The sequence below is a fragment of the Acinonyx jubatus genome, chromosome E2, assembly GCF_027475565.1.
Source record: "Acinonyx jubatus isolate Ajub_Pintada_27869175 chromosome E2, VMU_Ajub_asm_v1.0, whole genome shotgun sequence".
Classification (NCBI taxonomy): domain Eukaryota; kingdom Metazoa; phylum Chordata; class Mammalia; order Carnivora; family Felidae; genus Acinonyx; species Acinonyx jubatus.
Window position 1 is genome coordinate 30,299,213 of NC_069396.1, and position 27,116 is coordinate 30,326,328.

The following is a 27,116-nucleotide window of genomic DNA, read 5'->3' on the forward strand; positions in this document are numbered from 1 at the left end:
ACTCTACTAGTTAGCATGTTTTCGGCACAGAATCATTTTAACATTGTGTTAAGACTGTATCCTGGGTATGATCCAGGTTCTTGGACTTGTTTATCTTCTGTGTGAGGACAACTAACTGTCCGATGCCAAAATACAATGAACTTTCAAATATCAAAGAGGAAAATTAAGTATTTCAAGTCCTCAGCTGGTTTACAGATGTGTGAGCTTTGTAGTCCATTTTCTGGTTCCAGTAGGGCATTGTGACAATTTTTCCAATATGTGTACACTAGATAAAGTTTTGGAAGTAAAATTACTTACTTGAAGTCCTGAAATAATTTTCTGAATCTAAAATTTTTACGTTTACTTTTTTTTAAAAAAAAGAATGAAGTCTAAAACTGGGCCTCACAATTTTTGAAATACTTTTGAATATAAAACGTATTAAAGAACCTTTCTCTGTCAGGCAAGTAAGTGCCTTTTGAAAACGGGTATTCATTTAGGTCTATGATTAACCTTTAACAAGATCTTCCTGTTAAATTCTACATTTGCTTTAATCTCAGTAGGAAAAATACAAACTAGTATTGCAGCATATAGAGTTTCTATATACCCTGTGGACGTTAAATGATCTCTTACAGCTAAAGGCACATCTGCAACATATTTAAATGCCAGCTTTGGGCATTATTAGTATAAAATGCTAAGTCACTTTTTGGGGAAATATTTTGAAAGGTTGAAACTCCAGGAGGAAACGCCAATAAATGGTAATCTTATGATACCATTTGTTTCAAGGGAGTGGTGGAAAGATGAGTGGCTGTCTTGCGCATTCTTGTCTTAGGGGAAAGTGGTAGTAGGATCGTCCTCTTTCAAGTAAGTGCGAAGTGCAGGGCGGCACGATCGCTGTGCTGTATAGACTGACGTCCTTTTGCACCATCTTTCAGGATGCCGTAAAATGGTTTTAAGCGCGTATTACAAGATGTCGGAGAGGTGACCCAAGTCATCAAATTTGGGTCTCCCTTCAAATCCTGAGAATCTATGAATTTATGAAAGTTCAAGAGCAACGATTGCTTGGCTTTAAATAATGCATCTGTCCTAAGTGTATGTTAAGCTAAAAACCCTGTGACTGATAAGCAAGTGTGCAAATTTTTCCTAGGTAACTTTGTAGTGAAAAATTATGATTCCACCACAGGTTGTTTTCTTTTGCCTTGCATTTTTTACTCTGTCTCTCTTTTTCTTAAACACATTGTTGAAGGTCAAACATTCGGGACAATGTAGAAATGATTAAGCTTCATAAACAACTCGTGGAGAAAAGCAATGCTCTTTCAGTATTGGAAGGAAAATTTATTCAGCTTCAAGAGGTACTGTGATCATTTATCTTATTATGGTGATACATAGACACAAAGGTTCAAAGAGAGTGTTTAGGTTATACTTTTTAAATAGAATGGTTGTAACACTAAAAGGTTATTTTTAAAGATGCTCTTTTTATTCTTAAACGTGTATTATTTCACTTCATGTGTTATTTGTAATTTATAACTTAATAGCTAAAGAAATAACTAACCGGTTGGACTGTTTATAAATACCTGTGTCATCTCAAAATAATAAACATATTTATCATAAATTATCTCATGCCAAGAAAATTTATTTTTAATTCCTCTTCTCTGAGTTCATATGGGCACATAGCACTGAAGGGTTAGACGTTTTTGCATATATCTTCAGTTCTAAGCATTTATGAAATAGCCAAGACAGACCAAGTTATAAATAGGTCAGTAGCCAGGTTTTGTTCAGTCTTTCTCTGATGTGTTTTGTTTTGTCACTGTCTCCCATTATCACAAAATATTTGAGACTCGTCATGTCAGCAGCTATCAGTGTACTTCTTTTAATTCTTGATCATTCAGATCGACAATACTTGGGACCCTTCATCCCTATGGTTGCTTTAACAAGATTGTGGCCCTACATGAATGTGCCATCAGAAGGTTCCTATTGATTGGCACTGCATAATTAACATAGGTTCTGGAATTAATGAACTCCCGAACATTCCAGATGAACACAATTCATATTAAACAGTACTTTCTCTGAAGTACTGAGACCAGGAAAGCATTAAATTGATGGAAAGCATAGGGTCATCGGAAGCCTAAATTTACCATTGAATTAGATAAATATTTTTAAACTTGTACTCTGGTTTGTGCTTTCCATCCTGCAGGAACCTCCTTAAATGCAAAGTAATAACTGTCTTCCGTATGAATATGAGGGTTTATGAAAGAAAGAAGGCTAATTGCAGAGTGGAGACAATAGCCCTGTCTACCTATAGATACAAGAGGGAAATTCAGAAAACATGGAGCTGAGGGTCATTTCTAACATGGGGAATTAGGAAAGAAAAACAAAAAAAACAATGATATTACCGTCTGCCACTTTGACCACCTGACATCCATTTAACAGTGATGCCAGGTACTTCTTCCAGTACCAACAATTGTTAAGTGTCTGTTATATATAGCACAGGCTCCTCTTTTGAGGACTGATGTTGGGTAAAGAAAGTTTTGACAGGTTCAGACCGACAGCTTCAATGAATGAGGTAGGAAGCCCAGGAAAAGCTGGTTAAAGATAATGTGTTATAATACCAAGATTAACAAAAATTGAACTTCAGTTACTCAATAGCTATGTTTATTTTAAATGATTGAAGAACTTCAGATTTTATCCTTTTTTTTTTCTTGAGAGATGCTGTGCATGCACATGGGCAAGGGAGAGGCAGAGAAAGAAATCTTAAGCATGGCCACCTCCAGCACAGAGCCCAATGAAGGGCTCGATCTCACAACTGTGAGATCATGATCTGATCCAAAATCAAAAGTCATATACTCAATTGACTGAGCCACCCAGGTGCCCCAGAACTTAAGTGATTTTAATTAGCACATGAACCATTACATGTTATGGCTATGGTCTCTATGAAAAGACTTTAATATCATCACCTTTTTTATTTATAAAAAAAAAAAGGTAGGGACACCTGGGTGGCTCAATCGGTTAAGCGTCCAACTTCAGCTCAGGTCATGATCTCATGTCATGGTCGGTGGAGCATGTGACTCTTGATCTCAGGTTGGTGAGTTCAAGCCCCACTTTGGGCATAGAGATTACTTAAAATAAGAATAAAAATTCTTTAATTGAAAAAACTTCAGTAACTATTTTACTGAATTGAAAATTTTAACCTAATTGTATTAAAATTAGAAGCTAACCTTCTGTTAGGCTGTTTATATGCTGTGGTGACAAATCCTTTCAAGTTTCATTATCTGTGGTCAGCATTTATTTTTGACCCATGCGGCAGCATTTTTAGACAGCATGTCCAACCACTGTAACCACAACAGAAAGAAAAAAAATTTGCCGAAACCAATTTACTCACTGGTCACTAATCAACCAGTCAAAAACTAGAAGGAAGTAAAATAAAAGACAAAAAGTTTGCATTATGTGACTCTGTGCTAAGAAAACTATATTCTTTTCCTAATTATACACTTGGGTCAAGAGTGTCTCCACGGACAAGTAGCACATATACATTGTTTGTGAGGTGAAGAATAAACTGTATAATGTGAACTTCAGGAGTAAATTCACTTATAAAATTGCAATCACTTATTTAACATGGAATCCAAAAATAATTTCGAAAAGATTTTGTTTTGTAGAAGCAGAGAAGTCTCCGGATCAGCCATGACGCCTTGATGGCAAATGGAGATGAGCTAAATATGCAACTCAAAGAGCAGCGTTTAAAATGCTGCAGCCTTGAGAAGCAGTTACATTCCGTGACATTTTCTGAAAGAAAAATAGAAGAGGTAAGCTCCCAAGAGGTTATTAGCCATTAGTTGTGTTAAAACTTCTCTGTAACTGTTTTGAAAAAGTAAAATAGAGACATTCTAAGCAGTATATTTATTTAAAAATCCCAAACTACATACACGGTGCTTTGAGCACAGCAAAATATAGTCCGTCTGTTATGTGCAAGGCCCATCAGTGCTTAAAAATATGTGCCAACATGCTGATATCCACTGTTCACCTAAAGGGTTGATTCTTGAGGAAAAAGAAAACGCATTTTGAAACTTACCTGTGGAACCTAACTTTCTCAGCCTTAACATCTTATTAGCCATTTGAGACACCAAGACAAAGGAATACACATCTGTTTCTGGGGAGAAGGAAGGATATTCTGTTCGGCAACATCAGCAATTTTGTGAAATTATTTAATTTTTTTCCTAGGAAGTTGTTTGAAAACTCATCTTTCTATTATTATCACGACTCACATCTCCCAGCGAGCACAATCTCTTTCTGTAGTCTCTTAAATTTGTTCTTAAAAAGAATGAAATAAAGCAATGAAATAAGATGCTTACATTCTGTTCTGATCTTGCGAGAATCTTTACTGTGTCTCATACTTGCATCAAAAGGGAATTATCAAAATGGAAATGAATTTTAAGAGTACTCTGATCCATGGGAAAGGATTGTAACTACACAATATACTGGTGAATAAAACTTTAAACATAAATGCTAGAAAGAAATACAGAGAGCTACATTTTAGTCATAAAGGTATTAATGATAACCCTCAGTTTATTTCTAAAAATGTCATTCATCAGGATAAAGCAAGGTATACAATTTTATCCATTTATTCATTTATTTAAAAGATGTGCTGCCAGCTCTTTGTAAATTCCAGGTAACATAAGAAATTAGGTCTTCAGAGTAAATTGTGCTTAACGCAATTTATTTGAACCACGAACCAAAAGAAAGGTTAATCCTTTTGTTTTTAATGGGCCAATTAGAAATTAACACAAAATTAATACAATGATGGAATTCATTGGGGAGGGAAGTAAAAAAATATGTTTCCCAGACTTCATAGCAAACTTTTAACACATTCTTTATTGAGTTTTGGCACATGTCAGCATAAAGCAGTGCATACGTTTCTACTAAATTAAAACAAATATTAATTTCGTGTTTACTTAACAACTTAGAAAAAATCAGTGCTAAGTTAAATGCAGACAATATTAGTTGAGTAGTTAGCAGCTGCAATTTAAAAATCAAGACTAAAACATGTTAGCCTCCTCTCGTGTTATTTTATCCCCATGTAGTTTTGATATGATAATCACCTAATGTGTCATTTTCTTTTCATTTTAGTTGCAGGACAGAATTAATGACTTAGAAAAGGAACGGGAACTTTTAAAGGAGAACTGTGATAAACTTTATAACAGGTAAATCATGATACATGTGTTCTCTTGTTCTCTTCTTTAAGATGTTTTATATCAAAGCAGATGTCAGAATATCTAATATTGATTAAAGAATTAGCAATGGGTGATTGCGAAAAATATATATGTATCATAAAAGAAAAATAGAAAAATAAGCTTTTGGGGAGTGTTTGTAATAAGCTCTTTAACCTGAGCAATAATCTACGACTAGAAAACCGTTATCAGTTTATATCACTTATTGAGCATAAACCGTAAGTGAGCAGGCACTTTGCTAAATATTCTTCATATTAAAAGTTTCTCAGAGCAACCTGGAAATGTGGGTATTGTAAATGCCCATGTTAAGTTTATTTATTTAAATAACCTCAACACTGAACGTGGGGATCAAACTCACAACCCTGAGATCAAGAGTTACATGCTCTACCGACTAAGCCAGCCAGGCGCCCCTCAAGATAAATTTTTAAGAGCTACTTCAATTTTGTCTTTTAATCTACTTCATAATTATGGTATTTTAAAAATGAATCCCTTCTGATAATTTTAGGAACAAAATTCTGTAACACAGCTAAGTTTAGTTAAGTGGTACAGATATCTATCTGTGTGCGTGTCTATGTATATATGTGTATTTTTAAGTCTTTTCAGTATGTGATAACTGATAAAGGGTAAATACAGGCTTACATGAAAGTAAATTTAGTATACATACTGGAAGATGTATGTTAGAGCAGATATTCAAAGGTTGCTTCTATTGATAATATTCTGAAACGTCACAAAATAGCCATCTGATGTACCGACACACTTTTAACACTGTGTTTTGTTTTGTTTTTTTTATGTTTTGTAAATTCAATTTACATTTTATAAGGTAAACAAATACCTAAAGAGTATAGAGATAGGCTGTTATTTGTTTTTACTTTGAAAAGATACACAGATTAATGTTAGGCATCATTCCAGTGGCACGGATCATCTATGTTGTTTCCCTACTAGTGTTGATGGTCCTTACACGAAGTGGCTCATGATGTTAAGAGTTATCGATAGCAGGGGCACCCGGGTGGCTCAGTTAGTTAAGCATCTGACTTCGGCTCAGGTCATGATCTCGCAGGTCATGAGTTCGAGCCCCATGTCGGGCTCTGTGCTGACAGCTCAGAGCCTGGAGCCTGCTTCAGATTCTGTCTCCCTCTGTCTCTGCACCTCCCCCACTCACACTCTGTCTCGCTCTCAAAAATAAACAAACATTGGGGCGCCTGGGTGGCTCAGTCGGTTAAGCGGCTGACTTCGGCTCAGGTCATGATCTCGCGGTCCATGAGTTCGAGCCCCGCGTCGGGCTCTGTGCTGACAGCTCAGAGCCTGGAACCTGTTTCAGATTCTGTGTCTCCCTCTCTCTGACCCTCCCCTGTTCATGCTTTGTCTCTCTCTGTCTCAAAAATAAATAAACGTTAAAATAAATAAATAAACAAACAAACATTAAAAAATAAAAAACAGTTATCAATAACAGATTCAGACATCAGTTAAAATAATATCTGGGGCTCTCTAGCAAGGATAGACTGGTTAAAAATCTTTATGTGGTTCTGCCTTGGACCCCTTCCAAATCATTTGGCCCTATGGCTTTGTTCTGGCCCCTCTCTCATGAACCCTGATTAATTTTACCTAAAGCATTTATTATACCTCCTTTTTGTTTTTAAGTTTGTTTACTTATTTTGAGAGAGAGGAAGAGGGGAGGGAGAAAGAGAATCCCAAGCAGGCTCCGTGCTATCAGTGCAGAGCCAGATGTGGGGCTCAAACCCAAGAACCACGAGACCATGACTTGAGTTAAAATCAAGAGTCCAACACTTAACCGACTGAGCCACCCAGGTGCCCCTATATTCTCACTTCTATAGAACAATACAAGGTTTATATTGATATATATCTAAGGATTTGGTAGTTACGTGTTTGAAATTTCCAAATTTCAGTATATAGATCACACAACCACTGCATTGTAGGGCAGAGAAAATAATGTTATCCCCATATTTTAGAGATGAGGGAATGGAGACTCAAGAAACATTAAGAGACTTGTACGGAGTCACACAGCATTGCTGAGACTCCAGTAAAGGACCCAAACCCAATTCTTTTGACTCTAAAACTTGATTTGTTTTCCCCCTGTGCTTCACTATCTCTCTGATTTTAATTGCATTGGAAAACTGGTTCTGTGGAAGGGAAACATTCATGGAATAATAGAACTACCATACATTCAGGAATTTTTATTGATTTATATTTATCTTCAACATCTTGTAATTTCAAATAATTTAACATGGTCTTAATACAAGAAAATAAGTGCCATTTGGCCCTTACTTATACTTTTTCTACTTCCCCATTTGAGGATTTACTGAACATACCTTCTGGGAATACAAAACATTAAACTTAGCTGGGAATAATGCATAACTGGAATTTTGAGAGGAACATGTTTTTCTCATATTTACTTTCTCACCGTGAAACTTTATCTTTCCATATTAGAAGATGATCTGAGAGTGTAAATCTGACTTTGAAGGGTTTTTTTTTTTAATGTTTTTTTTTTAATGTTTTTTTTTTATGCTTGAGCTACATTTTTTCCTGTCACATTAAAAACAGACTTCATTATGCTGGTTACACTTGAATTTTGTGTGAGGTATATGGAAGTAAATGTGTGTAATGAGTGTCAAAACATTTTGTGTCCAAAAAAAAGTTAATGTCACTTAAGCACAAAACCCAGCAAGCACACATGATAGCAAACAGAACTGTAAAATTCTCTAACACAAATTTTTAAAATATAATATGTTTTCAGAAACAGTTGGAGAAACTTCTACAAAAATCATTGTCATCTTTAAAATTCTTTAAAGCTCTTGTATTCCATGGCACTGTTACCATCATTGCCAACAACTAGTGCTCATCAAAAACTAAATAAAATTTACTCCCTGTTTGGTTAGTCATAGTGATAGCGTGTTTTTAAAAGGAAAGCATTTGTTTGTTATTCAAAACTGGCTAGTTTTCAGGAGAAAAATATGATTTGCAGATTACATTCTCGTCTTCCTTTCCCAAATGAAATTTTGAATGTGTTTATTACTTGACATATGACAAGAATATTAGAGAATCATCTGGTAAGATAAAACCCTCGTGTTAGTATTTGGAATGAGCTCATTTTAATATGAGAAAACATTTTTGATACAATGCCAAGAAGTAAGTATAACCTTATTTAAGAAATACTCCATTTGAAAATTCAGAATAAGCTTTTTTGCAATTAAATCTACGTGGTCAGAGAGAAACTATGCTACGATGTTGCAAAGCTGTGCCCATCTTTGAAGTTAGTATAGTTTTAGGGTGATAGCACTCATGAATACAATAGTCCTTCAGCTGTAGGATATATGTATGAATAACCTGGAAAACAGCAAAATGTAGCTTTTACCACCCCTTTGGAACTTCCCTCCCCCAGCCTCGAGCCATCACCATCCAATTCAGATTTAGTCAATTTGGGACAGGATCCAGAGAATCTGTTAGAGGTGGTTTTAAGGCATTAACTCCCTGAGAGACACTAATACCTATTTGAAGAAAAAAGACTTGGTCTAGTTTTTGAAGATGGTATCAACCAGTTTTGAGAATTGGGTAAATCAGGTTTTTACAATGTAAGTAGTAGCCATCTAATATCCAAGATTTTCTGGGCTCCCTTTCTGTAAAGTGAGCACCTGTCCCCTGCAGTCTTCTAGGAATCATGAAAGCCCATATGATCAAATATGAGCACTTTGTGCTTCTCAGAAATCAAACTGAGTACATTCGGGGCATTATTTTCTTTCAGTAAGTGAATTATCCCTATGTAAATATGTGTTTAATTTCCATTAGGTCCTAACTAAAGTATCTGTGGATTTCTTCATGGATGATTTAGAGCTTATTCTTCCCTCTCTTTCACATTAGGGTGCCCTTAAACATGGGAATACATAGAATTTCTTCTGCAAGAAAAAAGCCTTAGGGTGGAGATGAATTCTTTAGCTCTTATTTCAGTCTGATCATGTTGTTGATCAAGAGTGTGTAAGCTGACCCATGACCGCCAGTGGACGTGCCAGTGAGCACAGGCACCAATGGACATTCAGCTGTGGATGGACATTTTCTCCCTTCAGCAACATAATGTAACAAACGAAATGTGCACACAGACCAACTATGATTTCCCCCCCACCCCACCCCCAGTTGTCACTGTAGGCAATATACAAAAACATTTTCATGAATAAAAGGTTCTCAAAGACTGTTCTCATATGCAGATTTAATCATGTACACAGCCTTTACAAACAAAATGGAGCCAGATGTGGTTCACCATTTATAGTTACACAGATGGCTCCAAGCACAGAGGAATACAGTAAATTCAAAAGGAATTCCTCATGAAACTCCAGTGGAATGTAATCCTAAATTTAGAGGGAAGATAGCAGTGGACTAAATTCAGATTGACTTATGCTGATTTACACTAGTATTTTGTGGGTTTGGAAAAACCAGGCTGCTAAATTGTTCTTAATTTAAACACATACAGCTTCTGATGTTTCTGCCAGATTAACTGTTGGTGATCTTTTTGCTGGTACTAATGCTATTGGAACACTACTGTTTCTAATTTTTGGCGTCTGATATAATGTATAATTGTGCCTATTTCATCATGCTAATTTTTTTTTCCGGGTAGTACATGTTTTTAATAATACAAGACCCACGCGCACGCGCACCCCCCCACACACACACACACACATACACACACACCCATATACCCACATACATACATATGTGTGTGTTTGGTTTATATAATTTGACTAGACACAGAAATTATATTTGGTCTTTATTTTAAAAAATGAAAATGTAAAGGAATATTCTTTAATATTTAAAGTGCATATTTTGTTTGGATTTCATTTAAGTCTAGGTAATTGTACCTTTGATCAAATTAACTTAAAATATTGGTATATAGGTTCATGCATTTTTTAAGGTTCCATATGTGAAATGAGAACATTGATAGAAGAAACAGATGTCATATTTAGAGAAACTTCTAGAATTTCATTTATTTTTAAGTTCATATTATTTTAAATGCAATAAAAGCATTCAAAATGTAAAATAGATACATAATTCTGTTCCTTTGAAAGCTATGCCTCCCAGAAAAGTACCTCTTTTGGAATAAAAACCTCAAGACTAGCTGGGAGCAGCATTAAGGGCAATTTTCAATAATAAGTTTTTCTTCCATTTGCTTCATCATCAGTACAAAACCAGATTTTATAAATTTTTGTTTCATTTACTGGGTTTAAAATAAGGAGAAGGGTCAAAGCTGCTGATAATTATTCAGTCATATCAAGCTTCACAGATAATAGTTTTCTGCTGAAATACAGATCAAGATCAGTTTTTCCAAAACCTGGCTATCACCTGCAGAAGCTTTATAAAACTCTGGATTCCTGGGCCCCAAGATCTTCATTTTTAAATCTCCCCAAGTGCTCAGTGTAGCTGGTCCAGCACCAGTGTTTAGTTTATCAGCATTTGGAAAACACTGGCATAAATGAATGTTGGGATTTAATCATGAGTGGATTTTAACACTGGTTTAAAATCTTCATCATTCTTACCAGGGTGTTCTTACCAGGTTTTCATCCCAATCACATTACAAGTAAAACTTTGTTCTTAGCCTGTTAATGCGGTTTAGTTTTTTAGGACAAAAACTCCATTATCACTACTTCATAATAGCAGAGTTGCCGTCTTGTATTTCGGCGTGTTATCATTTCATGGCTGAAATTTTGTGAATATGGTATTAGCACGGACTCTGTAAAAGTTTCAGATTCTAGAAGTAGAGATCAGGTGGCGAGCCCCTTTTTCTCGGTTTTAAGAGGGTTTGTATGTGGGAGAGAATAGTTTTATCCGAGGCTGATGGCTGAGGTTTGGAACTGCAGATTCCTCTGGAGTATGTACAGTATCTGAATTCCTTTACTAGTCCCACAAAAGCTGCACGCTGCCAACTTTTCTGACTGGAGAGCTCTAAATTAAGGCCAGTTCCTTTGCTCATCCCACAAAGCCTTTCATGTTTCCTAACCGCAGCCTGAGAGAGGCGCCTTGGTTTCAACAGCAGCAGACCAGCATATGTTTACTTAATTCCTAAGACATGATGACAGTGGTCTCTGTGCCACTAAAAGCTTTTCTCTTTCGCGTTCTCGGTCGAGGCCGAACTCCAGGCTCTCCTCTGCATGTCATGTGTGTTTTGCAGTGCCTTCAGTGCTGCCCACGAAGAGCAATGGAAGCTAAAGGAACAGCAGCTCAAAGTGCAGATCGCTCAACTCGAGACTGCCTTAAAGTCTGACCTAGCAGACAAAACTGAAATCCTTGACAGAGTCAAAACCGAAAGAGGTACATACAAAACCACTACCGACTTGTCTCAACAGCCATCCACTTCCATGCGTTTCGCGGTCACTTGAAATTTCCATTTACTCGGCCTCGCGTAGAAGCCCAAGGAATTTTATTTATTTATTTTTTTTTGGTCAGAGATACTGTCATTTAGGTAGTCTTTTAATTTTTTTGTTGAGCCTTCTTGTGTTCAGGAGTCAACAAGCATTTCTTGAGCCAGGCACTGTTCTCAGTTCTGGGGGTACAGCAATGAGCAAAGCCAAGGCCTTGCCCTCACGCAACATAAATTCTACAGAGAGAAACTGACAGTAATTAAACAAGCATGCCACATGTCAGGTGGTGGCAAGGCAGTGGGAACAAAAACAAAGCAGTGTAAGATGACAGAGTAGAGAAATAGTTGCTTACTGGTTTTGATAGGTCAAACAGGGACGATCTCTGTGATAATGAGATATCTAAATCTACTCTGTGACAGTGAACTTAAATACCAGGAAGACTTGCCAAGATGTCCCTGCTAAAATAATAATCATTAATAAGTTTCATGTCACAGATCTCACCCCTCTCATCTCAGGGAAATAAAATAATCATAATTAAAGTAGATGTCTGATTTACTAGATTATACACACAAGTGCACAACAGGGGACTTGAATTATTTGCTTCAAATGTTGTATCTGTTGTTCATCCACTACGCAAACCAAGTGATGTGATAATAAGGTTGCTTCTTTTGAACATTTGTAATTCTGTTGCATGCAAGCGTTTCAAAGTTTAATGCAGGCTCTGTTAAAAAAAAAAAAAAATTACAAATGTAGTCAGTACTCTATTTATTGATTTAGCTCACAATGCCATATTTTATTAACTATAAGAGAGAGTTTTTTTCCCATTTTGACATCTCTGAAATTGGGATGCATCTTATAAATGATAACATTTTAAAATTATGGTCTGACTTTTTCCAACAGTCTAGGAAGACTGTAATCAGAACATTTCTTACAATAGATTTAGTCTTAATTTCATTGAAACATATGTGCAGTATTTATTTGCCAAGTGGTTAAATTTCATGAAAAATTATTTGTGAATTTTTCTCAAGAATATTGTGAGGAGAATGAAATGGTGACATGATTGGTGACCGGGCAGGTATTTAAAAGTTTTGATGTCAAAGATGTATCGTTCCTGATTTTAATGTGGTACTTAACAGAGTACTTTTGTTTAATAGTTGCTCAGTAAATTCTTGTTGACTGAAGGAAGGAGAAGCACTCTATATTTCCCGCTTTTTTCCAAAAACAGATATAAACTGCTCTGAAAAGAAGAGAAATGAAAACAACCTGTCTTATTTTTGTGCTTTCTGTATTTCCCTAAATATCAAGAATTTCAAAACTCTTACCTCTAAACATCTGCATTGGTCTCTGGAAAGAAACTCTTAAGGGAATAGAATCTTGGTGGTCTTTTTTTAAGACCTATCTGTTGTTGTTTAGTTATTTCCAAAGATTCTTTTAAATTATTAAAATTACAGTTGCAAAGTTATTTTAATCCACCGAATCCATTCTTAATTTTTTCACTAGCTTTTGTGTCTTCTTGGATTTTTTGAAAGATTAAAAATAATTCACGTATACCATTAAAAAATCCAGTGAACAAAAAAATTTCTAGAAGTCACTCACTCCCACACCCCACAAGATAATCACTATTAATATGTTTATGTTTGTCCTTCCAGAGTTGTTTGTATGTGCACAGGTACAGTTTTTATAATGTGCTTTTTATCTTTACTATGTTACGAAACCGTTCCTTGAGTATAAGTATAAACCCACATCATCATCACTTATAATGTCTGTCCTGGTTTTCCATGTGAGGATGTACAAAAAATTGCTTAACAATCTTCAACTGATGAATTTTTAAAGAGTTTCAGTTTTGTTAAGTATCATAAACATCTCTCTACACAAATCTTTACACATTTATTCAGTTGTTTTCTTAAGAAGAATTGCTAGTACTGAATCTTTATTTTTAAGTCAACTGTTATTTTAGTTATTTTGCTTGAATACCCAAAGTTTATAAGTCTAATGACTGAAGTTTGGGATCGTTTGGTGACTTTGTTACAATGGATTATAAGAAAAATATTACAGCCTTGAACCATTTTTTTTCTGGGAAGTACTAAACAAACAAAAAAAAATTGAAAATCTCTTTATAAGGAAATCTTTCAATATGTAGAAAGTTCCTTTTTGTCTTACAGATTTTGAAATTGTTTCATTCCACTTTGAAGTCTCTTCACACATTTACCTTTTCATTTGTCGAGTGTTCTTTGCCAGAAGATGTTTCCCTGGCTTCTTAGACTCATTCATCTAACTGGCAAATTATTTTTAGAGAATACTCACCTCTTTATTCAAGGTACAAATTAGTTTCAGATTGTGTGAATATGTGGGGGAAGAATATGTAAATGCAGTTTGCATTTGGTTAATGCTTAAATTAACTGCATGTGTTTAAGGGCCCTGCTTTTGAAAGTTCCTTTCTATCTTTAGCTGAAATGCATAATTCAGCATAATGCATATGGTTATATTGATCACAGCTGAAGATATTAGCACAAAGGAGCTCTGAAAATTGTTTAGTTGGATTGTTCTCCGCACTCTGCTTATTAATGGTGTGCTTGAAGAACATAATTTTAAAAGAGTGAAATGTTATCCCATTTGAATAAAATGCTGTTTAGCTTAACCTGCTTTTTGTCAAATCATAAGGTAAGGAGGTTATTTTTCATCTTGTACAGGATGCTTTGATTTTTCTTATTATAATCCAGCAAGGCTATCTCTTGTTTGAACTACAGCGTCTCCGGGCTTCTTAAAGACCCAGGAGTTGTGTCCCCAATAAACAGTTTGAGAAAGGAAAAATACCGTGGATAATTCTACATAAAATCTAGTAGAGAGAAAGTTACTCATATTCAGTAATGTCTTCCCCCACTAATAAGCTGTTTTCCCACTACTAACACCCTAGTTTTAAAAAAATATCCATGAAACGGGGACATTGTTGACATAGAAATCAGCAAAGGAAGAAACATTTGAATAAGTTCATGTATACCTACTAGCATTTCATTCTCAGAACCCTGCTCTGAAATATTGAAAGAAGAGAGAAACAAGAACATGAAAATAGTAATCAGAAAACGCTCTATCTGGGGGAAGGGGCAATAGTCCTGTCCTTTACACGTTACCTCGTCATCAGAACCCCTAACCCGTTTGCAGGCCAAGAAGGAAACTACCTTTAGTTTTATATTTTTCTTACTATTTTTACCTTTTTTCTGTTACCTAACCATTTCTATCTAGATTTTTTAACCTAATCAACAGAAAATAAAGTGTTCTGCATTCTTACCGTACTCTGTAACTGAACAAGTTATCTCCTCTAACAATTCATATTTACTATTAATCCTAATTTTGAGTTGAAAGACAAATAGTTGACCTTTACCTTCAAAATTTCCAAGTACTGTTCACACTTGTGAACTCTTATTTAGGTCACTAAATATTAGCAAAAGGATAACCTTTTAACTTTTCATCGATAAGATAAAAACGTTTATATATTTGATATTAAAATGTCTCTGCATACTCTAGAGTCACTTTTTTTTTTTTTACTTTTTAGTTTTCCAGGAAATATGTGACATTAAAGATATCCAAATTTAGTCCATTTCTTCTTAATTATGTAATTTACTATTTTTACTTACATGTAGTATATATATCCCAAGTTAAATCTTGGGAACACAAAAGCATTATAAAAGTCAGAAATGTATTTTTGTATAACATGCATTCAGCGTGCAAATGTATTATGCAAAGAATTCTTGGCAAATGTGTTGACTTGCTTTTTTTAAGAAAAGGAAACAAAAATGTACAACTTGAAGACTTTTGGTAAACACAAATCTTTGAAACTAGGATGAAATTAGTGGAGACACTTTGGATGACATGGTTTAGAGTTAGTGAACGGGGAGCCAAAAAGGAGGACACCTGACCCCGACAATGAACTCTGTTGAAGAGTACGCTTAAGAACATGAGACCAAAGAATGGATTTGTTAGCTTGCTTTTTTTTTTTTTTTTAAGTTAAGCATATGTTTAATGCAGGGAGTAAAAAATCCGTCTCTTCATGGATTTATTACTATTTTCTGTAGCTCTGCTCTGTGCTCCTGATTGTGGGTCAAGGCAAATGAGAACCTAGGTGAATGTAACCTATCTCTATTCCTTAACGAGAGCTCTGAGTCCATGTCTTACTAATTAACAGCATGAACTCAATGAATAAAGAACACACATGAATTATTACTGATGCTACCATGCCCTGGCTAAGAATCCATTCCTCCTATCTTAGCAGATTTGTTCAAAGTGTGGTTGATTAGAATTACAGATTTCGTTATTACCAAAGAAATTATGTTGTTTTAATAAAAAGACTTAATGCTAAATTGGAAAAAGAAAACTCAAGGAAGTCAATTAAAACACTAAAAGACAAAAAAAAAAAAAAAAACTTTTTTTTTTTTGCATGCCTTTCAGGACCCTTAATAAGTAAGTAAAAATCATAGATTTAGAAACATATTTTCTTAGGTATTTTAGATAGAATGTTCCTTTGAAGTCCCAGAGGCCACAATTTCCTTATATTAATACTATGAACTTCAGTCTTCAGTTTTTGATAAGAAACTGGATCATATGGTAGACACATGATCGTGTTCATTTGTTCCTCATTCTCCTGCTGCCTTTGTCTAGGTGCTAGCATAATTTCCTCTCTGACCAGAGCAATGCTAGATCCAGCTTGGTGTGTATCAGGAATTAAATTAATTTTAAATGTGTTCTTACCTCATGCTCTCTTACCTTTCTAATGGCATTGACTTTATTTTTAAGACCAAAATGAGAAACTCATCCAAGAAAATAGAGAACTACAGTTACAGTATCTGGAACAAAAGCAACAACTTGATGAACTTAAAAACCGCATGAAGTTTTACAACCAGGTGAACTATTTTCTTATTTAGGAGATTAACTCCAAATCTGTATCTAAATATTTTATACACAGAGGAAACACTGTACTACAAAGCAAAAGAAGACAAATATATTACTTGGTTTATTAATTCATGGTCATTACGCAGCTTGCATTTCAGAAGCAGATTCTGAATAGTCGGAATGTCTCTTTTACTTAGTTTATTAATTCATGCTATCAGGCAGCTTATGTTCCGTGAGGATAATCTGCATAGTTGGAATGTCTCTTGTACTTTCCATTAATATCTCATTGTGAGCTTTTACTCAATCTGTCTTTTGCAGGACAGTGATATTAATGCTGATGAATTGAGTGAAGCTCTCCTGCTTATAAAGGTAACTTTCTGAACTTCACCATGAATTTCATGTCTACATATAACTGTTTCAGCATAATGATGACCCTTGTCTGTAACCCTTATACTTGGAGAATAAATTATTCAGGAAAGTGGTCAGGTGACATTTACTTACAGCATATACATATTTCATAATGACATCAAAATTACATTAAAATAGACCTCAAAAACTCTTATTTAAAGCACTTTCTCCAACTGTACAAATATTTCACTTTTACACACCTCACTATAAAACTAATCAACAATTTTGTCCTAAGAGACCTTGGTACACCCTATTATCTTAAGTAAAATATTGAATTATAAATGTTACCAGAAGATGTTTTTTCAGTCCTAGGATATTCTGTTATTTATAAGAAGACACGAGAAAATACATTTCTTTCCCTTTAGATCAACACTGTGTAGCATTTAATCAATTGAAGAAATAGAAATAAATGTACATGATTCTTCTTTATGTCATGAAGTAATAAACTGTTTTTTGAATTCTCTGTAATTGTTCCAAATGTCTATCTAAATATATTTTCTGCATCAGGATTGTTTTATTCCTGATGGAAAATGGAAATATATCTGTTTTCAATTAATGATTTTTCAATGCCATATCTATATTAATTCACATGATTATATTTTAGCAACTCTTATTTCAGTAAGAAAACATGTTTCTATTTTAGGCTCAAAAGTCACAAAAAAATGGAGACCTTTCCTTTTTAGAGAAAGTAGACAATAAAATTAACAAAGATCTAGAACGCTCCATGAGAGAGCTACAAGCAACTCATGCAGAAACGGTGCAAGAGCTTGAAAAGACACGAAACATGCTAATTATGCAACATAAAATTAATAAAGATTATCAGGTAAGGTGCAACACTAACTCGGGAAAATAGATTTTCCTTAATAATCAACCGATGATTTACTTTTCTAAGCAGTGTTATGTATTATCATCTGTTATAATCTCTTATCATTTATTACCACATGCCTGGAATGTGGCCTCGTAACTAGGTACTTAGAGTCAGTAGTTGAAAAACAAACTATGTTTTTTTTAAGTCCCTGGTTTTAGAGACCAAACACCAGCAATGAATTCACCTGTGCTCGTATTAGCACATTCTGCAAATGGGTTATAGTTATCCTGAAGTCCTGCCACAACCACCTGTGATTGTAGCCTGTAACAAACGGGAAAATCACCTCCATGGGAAGGGATCTCGGGTTTTGTTAATTTTACTTCTGATTTATGAACATTGCCAAGCATAATTTTCTAAACTGTGAGCTGTTTCAGAAAACCATGGTTTACAGCTCCTGGTATCTCCAAGATCTAGGAAAATGCTTGTCATAGTCGCTTTAAAAAATGAAAATGGAACTAATCCTAAGTCTTGAGACTTGTTATCTCCTCTTTTTTAGATGGAAGTTGAAGCAGTGACCCAGAAGATGGAAAATTTGCAGCAAGATTATGAACTCAAAGTGGAACAATATGTTCATCTTCTTGATATCAGAGCTGCACGCATTCAGAAACTAGAAGGTACGATGCGCACAATTCTTCGTCTACAGTAACTAGACGAGTAGAGTTTACGACAGTTGAAAATGTCGTCCAAATCTACACTCACGATTTCTCTTTGCTCTATTTTTTTTTTTTCCAATTCATAGCTGTAAGGAGAATTTACCAGAAAGGTTGTTTTTATCTGATTCTTTTCCACTCAAGAATTTTTAGTAACTTTCTACTGCTTTTTGGATCCAGTGTTGCAGGCAAGATTTCAAAGTAGTTTATGGAGCACGGCAGAACTAACTTTACCACCTCATTTCGAGTTTCTCTTCTCAGCAAGCTATGCCTCGCAGCCAGACAAGTCTGCTTGCTCTTTGTCAGATTCACCTTTCTCGGTCCTACCACGGGATCTTTGTTCCACCTAAACCTCCTTTGTAGCCAACGTACGCCCTTTTTACCCTGCTTCGAAATCTAACCAAATGCAATGCATGCCTGTGCCAGGAAGCTGGCTCTCATCACTCTTAACCATTCATGCCTCTACTTGAAATGCCCTTACAGTGGTTTCCAGACTTAGGCAAGTATGAAAATCATGTGGGAAACTTGTTTCAAATGTAGCTTCCTGGGCCCTATCCCTGGAGATCCAGGGGCCCATGATGCTGCTATATTTAGAAATCCAAGCGACTCAGACGCAGGTGCAAGACCACACTTTGAAAAACACTGCCTCGGTACTTACCATCCTTCCTCTTATGTACTCGGAAAGTATGTTTGGGGACTGTATTATGGAAGTGTTCTTTATTGTTGGAGTTTTGCATGTTCCCTGTGATGGCAGGATACGTTCTTCGATGCCAAGTACTTTGTCTCTCTTTCATGTCCCCTGCCATACAATGTTTAATGTATGGATCTAGGCCAGCAGTAATTCTACACTCTGAAAAATCACTGAGGATCCCAAGGGCCTCTTGCTTCTATGGGTCATACTTACTATACTTCTAGTAAGAATTAAAAGTGAGAAATTTGGAAAATATTTATTTTATGTCATGCTAAAATAACAGTAGTAAATCCGTTACATGTTAACATAAATTACAGTATTTATTTTTAAAAAGCTGTATTTTCCATACCAAAAAAAAATAGTAAGAAAAGTTACACTGTTTTAAATTGTTTTCCTTTTTTTTTTTTAATTGTTTGACATTTTTACAAACTTTTTGGTGTATACCTTAATAGAAAACAGCTGGGTTTTTAAACCTGCTTCTGCATTCAATCTGTTATGATATCACACATCATGTAGAGTTTGGGAAACTCCATCGTACACTTGTGAGAGAATAAGAATGAAAAAGGCAAATGACATGTCAGGATTGTTTTAAAAATAGTTTTGACCTCACAGACCTCCAAAATCCGTTTCAGGGACCCTCAGCATTCCCAGACCACACTTTGAGAACCACTGCTCTAAGCAGAAGGGTTCGATCTGCCTGAACAGGGTTTTCCAGCAGTCAAAGAGCAGTATGTACCTTTTATTTCAAGTAGTACTCCATAAAAATGTGCTTAATAGAATTTTCCTGAATCACACGGAGGTCACGTAGCTTGGGATTTTCATTCCTTTTGGTCTTACTAAAACTTCACCAATATATATTATCAGTCCCCAATATTCACTGATTCATCCCATAAACCTGCCCAAGCTCTTCCTGCATGCTAAGCAAAGTGCTGGTCAGTGAGAAGCCAAATAGGAAAGAAAGCTCGGGTCCCACCCTCAGCGACCTCAGAAGATGGAGCAAGTAAATAGAGTATCCCTTCCCAGGAAGAGTGGGAAGCTAGGAAACGCGAAAGATGCGGAGGATACGTTGAGGAGAGATGCCTACTTACACCTGAAGACTCGGGGAAGACTGCCACGCAGTAGGTTTGGAGTCTCCGAAGGCTAGAGAATTCACCACTAAGTAAAAGCAAGAAGGGCCTTCCAGGAAGTAGAGGAGGCAGGTAAAAATGCCCTTAATGTGAAGGGCTGCCATTCATTTGTAAATGAATGGCACCACTCCTGGTTAATAAGGGGAGGAGGATCTCCCGGCAAGGCTGGAGAAAACCAAGTCATCCAGGCCCTGCTTGCCACCCTGAGGAGTTTTGTTTTTGTTTTTAATTTTTTTTTATGATTTATTTATTTATTTATTTTGAGAGAGAGAGAGAGGGAGGAAGCACACGTCAAGGAGCCGCAGAGAGAGAGGGAGAGAGAGAGAATCCCAAGCCGGCTCTGCACTGTCAGCACAGCGCCCGACACGAGGCTTGAATCCACAAACCGTGAGCTCATGACCTGAGCCGAAGTCGGACCCTTAACCGACTGGGCCACCCAGGTGCCCTTGCCCCCCCTGAAGAATTTTAACCTTAATTACCTACCTAGAAAACCACTAAGCAGTGTTTAAGGTAGACAGTAATACACCAGAACTGCATTTGGGAGATTATGCTGTAGTTACTAGGAAGAGTAAGATCTGAAGTAAGGAAGCACTTTGGGTTCCATCATAATCTGGGTGGTAAACACTGGGAGTGTAAGAAAGGTAGCATTAGTGGACAGAGAATGAACAGGGGCAAATTTGTAACGACTTAGGAAACACTATTGAATACTAGTGATGTGGGGAGAATTAAGAGAAAGGGAAATTAGAATGATCCCGTGGTATCAAGCTTGGGCAACTGGATGGATGCTGACATCAGCGCCTGAGATTCAAAGTACAGAAATAACTGGAAGAGACTACTCTTCGGTGTTAGATGCATGCTATTTTGGATATATCGAGTTTGAAGTGCCAAGGGGATATCTAGACAGAGGGCCCAGCAAGGCATCAGATCTCTGGGTCTGGAATTCAGGAAATAAATCTGAATTAAAAATAGAAAGCTTAGGGTGCCTGGGTGGCTCTGTCGGTCAAGCGTCTGACTTGGCTCAGGTCATGTTCTCGGGGTTCGTGGGTTCGGCCCCACCATGGGGCTCTGTGCTGACAGCTCAGAGCCTGGAGCCTGCTTAGGATTCTGTGTTTCCCTCTTTCTCTGCCCCTCCCCCACTCCTGCTCTGTCTCTCTCTGTCTCTCAAAAATAAATAAACGCTAAAAAAAATTTTTTTTAATAGAAAGAGGAGAGTCTTCAGCATATTTATAGTAGCAGAAGTCATAAAAGGGGGAGATTACCCATGAGAATGTGTCATCTAAGGAGAGGATAAAAACAGGACCCCAGCAAATGATGAGAAAAGGAAAGAAACCCTAAAAGAATGATACGAGAGGTAAAAGGAGAAGCCAGGTTGATGATGACATGGAAACCAAGGTAGGACAGAGGTTCAAAAAAGAGAAAGTGATCATCAGTGTCAAGGAAGGATAGAAACCACCTAATACAAGGACCAAAGCCCATTCAATCTAGCAATTAATTCGTTCCTGGTGACCTATTCTGGAGCAGTTTCCTAAGAAAAGTAAGGCAGATACTATTCGCAAGAAGTTGAAGAAGAGTGTCTGTTAGATGTGGAGTTGTAGACTCCAGTATACATTATTCTTTCCAGAAATGTGGATATAACATGGGGATAAAATGTGTACCTAGAAAGAGATACATCTGTGGCTCCTGAGTGGCTCAGCTGGTTGAGCGTCTGACTTTCGATTTCAGCTCAGGTCACAATCTCACAGTTTATGACTCTGAGCCCCACCGTGGGGCCCCGAGCTGACAGTGGGGGGGCCTGCTTGGGATTCTCTCTCTCTCTCTGCCCCTCCCCCGCACGTGCTTGCACATGCACTCTCTCTCAAAACAAACTTTAAAAAAAAAAAAGAGATATATCTGTTTAAAAAAACAGCTTTGTAGAAGTATAATCAGCATACTTTAAACTGCACGTATTCAAAGCATACAGTTTGGTGAGTTTTGGGCCCATGGATACACTGTGAAACCATCACCATAATCAAGACAATAAACATTATCCATCACCCCTAAAAGTAGGAAAGTGTGTATTTCAATAAGCTGAAGGGAAGGAGCCAGCAGAAAGAGAAATCGACTTTAAAGGAGAGAAGGTAATAAAGCAGAAGCAGAGGAACAGGAAGAATCCAAGTCTTTACCTCAGCTGTACTTTCAAAAGCCTTTTCTTCTTGTTTTCTTTTTCCTCTTCCCTGGTACAGGCTATATTCTAACTCGAGTTGTAATTTTGTTGTTAATAAGCGATGTCAAAACCAAGGACGAATTTTTGTATAATACAGTATTACTCACAGAAAAACAGTGCGGTCACAGAATTTAAGATTGAGACTTCACCAAAAGCACTTCGGCTTCCTACCACTTCAAAAGCCAGTTTGTATCTTCATATGTCAATATTTAAAAATATCTAAACTGTGTGTCTTCTCTTGCAGCCCAATTAAAGGATATTGCCTATGGCACCAAGCAGTATAAATTTAAACCAGAAATCATGCCAGATGACTCTGTTGATGAATTTGATGAAACCATTCACTTAGAACGAGGCGAAAACCTATTTGAAATCCATATCAACAAAGTAACCTTTTCTTCTGAAGTTTTACAGGCGTCTGGAGATAAAGAGCCTGTCACTTTCTGTACCTATGCTTTCTATGACTTTGAGCTACAGACCTCTCCCATAGTGCAAGGCCTCCACCCAGCATATAACTTCACTTCTCAGTATCTTGTTCATGTTGACGACTTATTTTTACAATACATTCAGAAGAATACTGTCACTCTTGAGGTCCACCAAGCTTACAGCACAGATTACGAAACACTTGCAGCTTGTCAGCTGAGATTCCATGAAATTCTAGAAAAAAGTGGTCGCATATTTTGCACAGCAAGTTTGGTTGGTAAGTACAATCTTATAAGCTTTGGATGTGTGAGTCACTAATTTGGTGTATAGGTTACTATGATGCTCTACATTAGTATCTTTTCTCGTACGGATTCAAGATCCCTTGAGGCTGTTGGACAGTGTTCTCTAACTGAGCTGCCCAGAATAGACTGGACTATCCTAAATGTCATTGAGGATATCAGTGCGATGGCTATTACTTTTTTAAAAGCTTCTAAGTGCATGTATTTATTTACTGTATCGATACCCTTTTTTGATCAAATGTTGTAGTACATTCATCAAATATTCTGTAAGATCATTTGTTATCACTGTTAGCAGGCATTGGAAATACAGGGGTCGGTGCTAAATAAGACAGAGCCCCTGCCATCGTGTAGCCTACCTTCTAGAGGGGAAGACAGGCCATAAAACAAATATATATCTCATCAGATGGAGAAAAATGAACAGGATAAAGAGAGAGAGAGAAGATGGCGAACTCAGACAAAGACATCCCTGATGGGTGACATTGGTAGAGACCTGAGTGAAGATCCATGACAGGATCCGGGGAAAGAATGTTTCATGCAGTGGAAACACCAAGTACCAAGGTGGAGGGACAAGCATGACATATTGGAGGAGCAGCGAGAAGGCCAGCGGCTAAAGCAGGAAAGCGATTAAAACAATAGAAGGATGACTACGCCAAAATAAGGCCGTCAGAGGAAGGCAAATAGCATATGATTTCACTCCTATGTGGAATTTAAGAAACAAAACAAATGAGCAAAAGGAAAAGGAGGAGGGGCGAACCAAGAAACTCCTTACTATAGAGAACAAACTGATGTTTACCAGCAGGGAGGTTGGGGGGGGGGGTGGTTAAATAAGAGATGGTGTGAAGGAGGCACGTCTTGTGATGAGTACCAGGTGTTGTATGGAAGTGTTAAATCACTAAATTCTACACCTGAAACTAATATTACACTGTATGTTAACTGACTGGAATTTAAATAAAAACTTTTTTGAAGATACACTATAAAAAGAAAAACAGAAAACCAAGGGGCACCTGGGTGGCTCAGTCAGTCAAGCATCCGACTCTTGATTTCAGCTCAGGTCACAATCTCACAGTTCAAGCCCCATGACAGTGCGGAGCCTGCTTGGGATTCTCTCTCTCTCTCTCTCTCTCTCTCTCCCCTCCCCCCTTCTCTCCCTGCCCCTCCCTTGCTCTCTCGCTCGTTCTCTCTCTAAATAAGCTTAAATAAAAGAGAAAAACTATGGAAGGACTAGGTCATGCCGTAAAAACTTGTAGGTCATGGTGAAGAACGTGGAGTTTTTATCTCTCGGTGATGAAAGTCATTGGAGAGTTTTGAGGGGGGAAGTGACATGATCACACATAGATTTTATTTTTTTAATGTTTGTTTATTTCTGAGAGAGAGCGAGCAGGGGAGAGGCAGAAAGAGAGGGAGAGAGAATCCCAAGCAGGCTCCATGCTTTCAGGTCAGAGCCCTACGTGGGGCTCAAACCCATGAACCGTGAGATCACAGTTAAGAGTCGGATGCTTAACGGAGCTACCCAGGTGCTCCCACATGTAGGTTTTAGAAAAGCTGCCTTGGGTGCTGTAGGAAGAAGAGTCTGTAGGGGCCAAGAGAGAAAATAGGACCATTATCAGGCTATTGCATTAATCTGTGGAGAGATGATGGTGGCTTGAATTCAGATGGTAATGAGCGAGGCACCTTGGTACAACCTGGCTGAGTTAGTTGAGCTTCAGGTTCTTGATTTCAGCTCAGGTCATGATCCCAGTGTCGTGGGATTGAGCTCCAAGCTGGGCTTGGAGCCTGCCTGAGATTCTCTCTGCCCTCTCCCCCCAACTTGCACACACTCTCTCTCTCTCTCTCTCTAAAAAAAAAAAGAAGAAGAAGAAGAAGGTAATGAGAACATTGACAAATGATTATTTTCAATGTATATTTAGTTAACTGTTCCTTTAAGACTTGCTTATCAATTGTATGTAAGGTAATGAGAGAAGTGGAGGGCTAAGATTTCTGTCACGAACACCAAGGAGAATTGTGAGGCCATTTATTGAGGTAGGCCTGAGAAAGGAAGGCCTGAGGAAGAAAATCAAGAATTCTGTTTGAACAAGTTAAGACTGACCTGCCTATTGGACAGCCAAGTGGAAATGGCATATGGGCTGCACTAACTAGCCCAAAGGTCAGGGATAAAGATATGAAAGGGGGAGTCATTACCATATTGAATATACTTTAAGCCTTTAGCCTAGGTTATAACACATGGAGAATGAATGTACAGAAAGCAGAGAAAGTGGCCAAGGACGGAGCCTTGGAAAACCACAGAATTTAGAGTTCAGGAGGAAGAAGAAACACCAGCAGAGGAAAGTAAAGAGTAGCCAGTCACTTAGGAGGCAAACCAAGAGTATACAGTATCCTAGAGGCCAAGTAAAGAAACCATTTCAGAATGATAAGAGGGTGACTTAGCTTCCGGGGAAGGATTTTATTTTATTGATTGATCACAGGGGTAACATAAAAATCAAAGTCAAAAAATAAAAAAGTGAAAATTTTTGCCATAAAATCTCTCTCCCACTCCTGTCCCTCAGCTACCCTAGGCCCCCTCACCAAAGGCTACAAATTTTCACAAAGAAATTTTAAGCATATACAAGCAAATATGTGTATCCATAAATATTCTTGTTTTAGGATTTTTTTGTTTAATGATAGCAGATTTGAATGAAGTATTATATGTTGATGAGAATGATCCATTAGCGAGACAGAAACCAATGAAGAGAATGGGGAAATAATGTTAATAATAAGGTATGTTTAGGAAAGTTTACATATAGAATATCCTCTGTTCACCAAATATTGAGTACCCATTATGTACTAGTCCCTCTGGTAGGAATGTATCAATGGAAACCACAGCCCTGGCCCTCAAGAAACTTAAGAGTGCAGGTAGAGAAATAGGCTGGTGAATGGACAGTTATGTGAAAAGAGTCAATGTTCTAATGAGAGGATATCCTTCTTCTCTGGGAAGGAGTTCTTAAGTCCCCCAGGAGCTATAGGGGAAATCTTCACAGAGGAAGAGTGATGAAGAGCTGCCTGAGTCAAAAGGAGCACTGAGGGTGTATGGGGGCAAACATCATGCGAGCATGGCTTGCATATATTTGGCACAGCTGTGGCATTTATCCCTGTACTGGTGGCACAGTAGAGAAGTGGAGAGGTGCCCAAGATCTCTTGGAAGTTGAATCACAATGTGGAGTATGACATTTATAATTGTGGGCTTTCATATTTTATCTGTCAGTCTACATTGAGTGCAACTTATTAAAAACAAGCTACTGTAGCATCAGAAAGAATCTGTGGAGTATTTAAGACAGTGTTTAGTTTTTTCTTTATATTTTAGAAGGATTGAAACAATATAAATTGGAATATCTCAAGCATAATTTGACATAGTTCTTTAATAATACTTAACATACAATGAAACTCATGCTTGCAGAAGTAACTTTATTTTCTTCAGCTCTGTTCTTTGCCAATCACACATCATTCATGCAAGTCATATATTATTTTACTCAGTATAAAATTTTAACAGTGAGTTATGCATTGGTTTGTAGGAACTAAAGGAGACGTCCCAAATTTTGGCATAGTGGAATACTGGTTCAGATTACGAATTCCCATGGATCAAGCAATTCGACTTTATCGAGAACGAGCAAAAGCTTTGGGATATATAACATCAAATTATAAGGGGCCAGAGCAAATGCATTGGGTGAGCTGGTTGGACTTTAAGACATTTTTATGACACAGAAATTTTATAATATGTCTTTATATGTCATGCTTTAAACCAAAATCATTTTCTTTCATAGCCATCAAGTGACTCTTTTTAACTTTTTATTTTGAAATAATTATAGACTTACAGGAAGTAGCAAAAACAGTACAGAGAAGTTCTATGTACCCTTCATCCAGCTTCTCCCAGTTGTAACATCTTAAATAACTACAGTACACTCTCAAAACCAGGAAATTGACATTGGTATAATACCATTAACTAGGCTACAGACCTTATTCAGATTTTTCAGTTTTT

At 36.9% G+C, this 27,116-nt stretch overlaps 1 protein-coding gene across 3 annotated transcripts in view; it reads left to right on the forward strand.

Moving 5' to 3' along the window:
- Window positions 1–27,116, forward strand: part of RPGRIP1L (RPGRIP1 like) — a 92,645-nt gene that overhangs the window by 21,291 nt on the left and 44,238 nt on the right. For all 3 annotated transcript variants that reach the window (XR_008293905.1, XM_053211360.1, XM_053211361.1), the window contains exons 7-16: window positions 1,223–1,328; window positions 3,630–3,776; window positions 5,098–5,171; window positions 11,368–11,507; window positions 16,346–16,452; window positions 16,760–16,810; window positions 17,493–17,672; window positions 18,214–18,331; window positions 22,633–23,085; window positions 26,653–26,804. Coding sequence is in view for 2 of the 3 variants with exons in the window: in XM_053211360.1 (XP_053067335.1) it covers window positions 1,223–1,328; window positions 3,630–3,776; window positions 5,098–5,171; window positions 11,368–11,507; window positions 16,346–16,452; window positions 16,760–16,810; window positions 17,493–17,672; window positions 18,214–18,331; window positions 22,633–23,085; window positions 26,653–26,804 (1,528 nt within the window). In the remaining variant the exon portion in view is untranslated. The remainder of the gene's footprint in view (window positions 1–1,222; window positions 1,329–3,629; window positions 3,777–5,097; window positions 5,172–11,367; window positions 11,508–16,345; window positions 16,453–16,759; window positions 16,811–17,492; window positions 17,673–18,213; window positions 18,332–22,632; window positions 23,086–26,652; window positions 26,805–27,116) is intronic.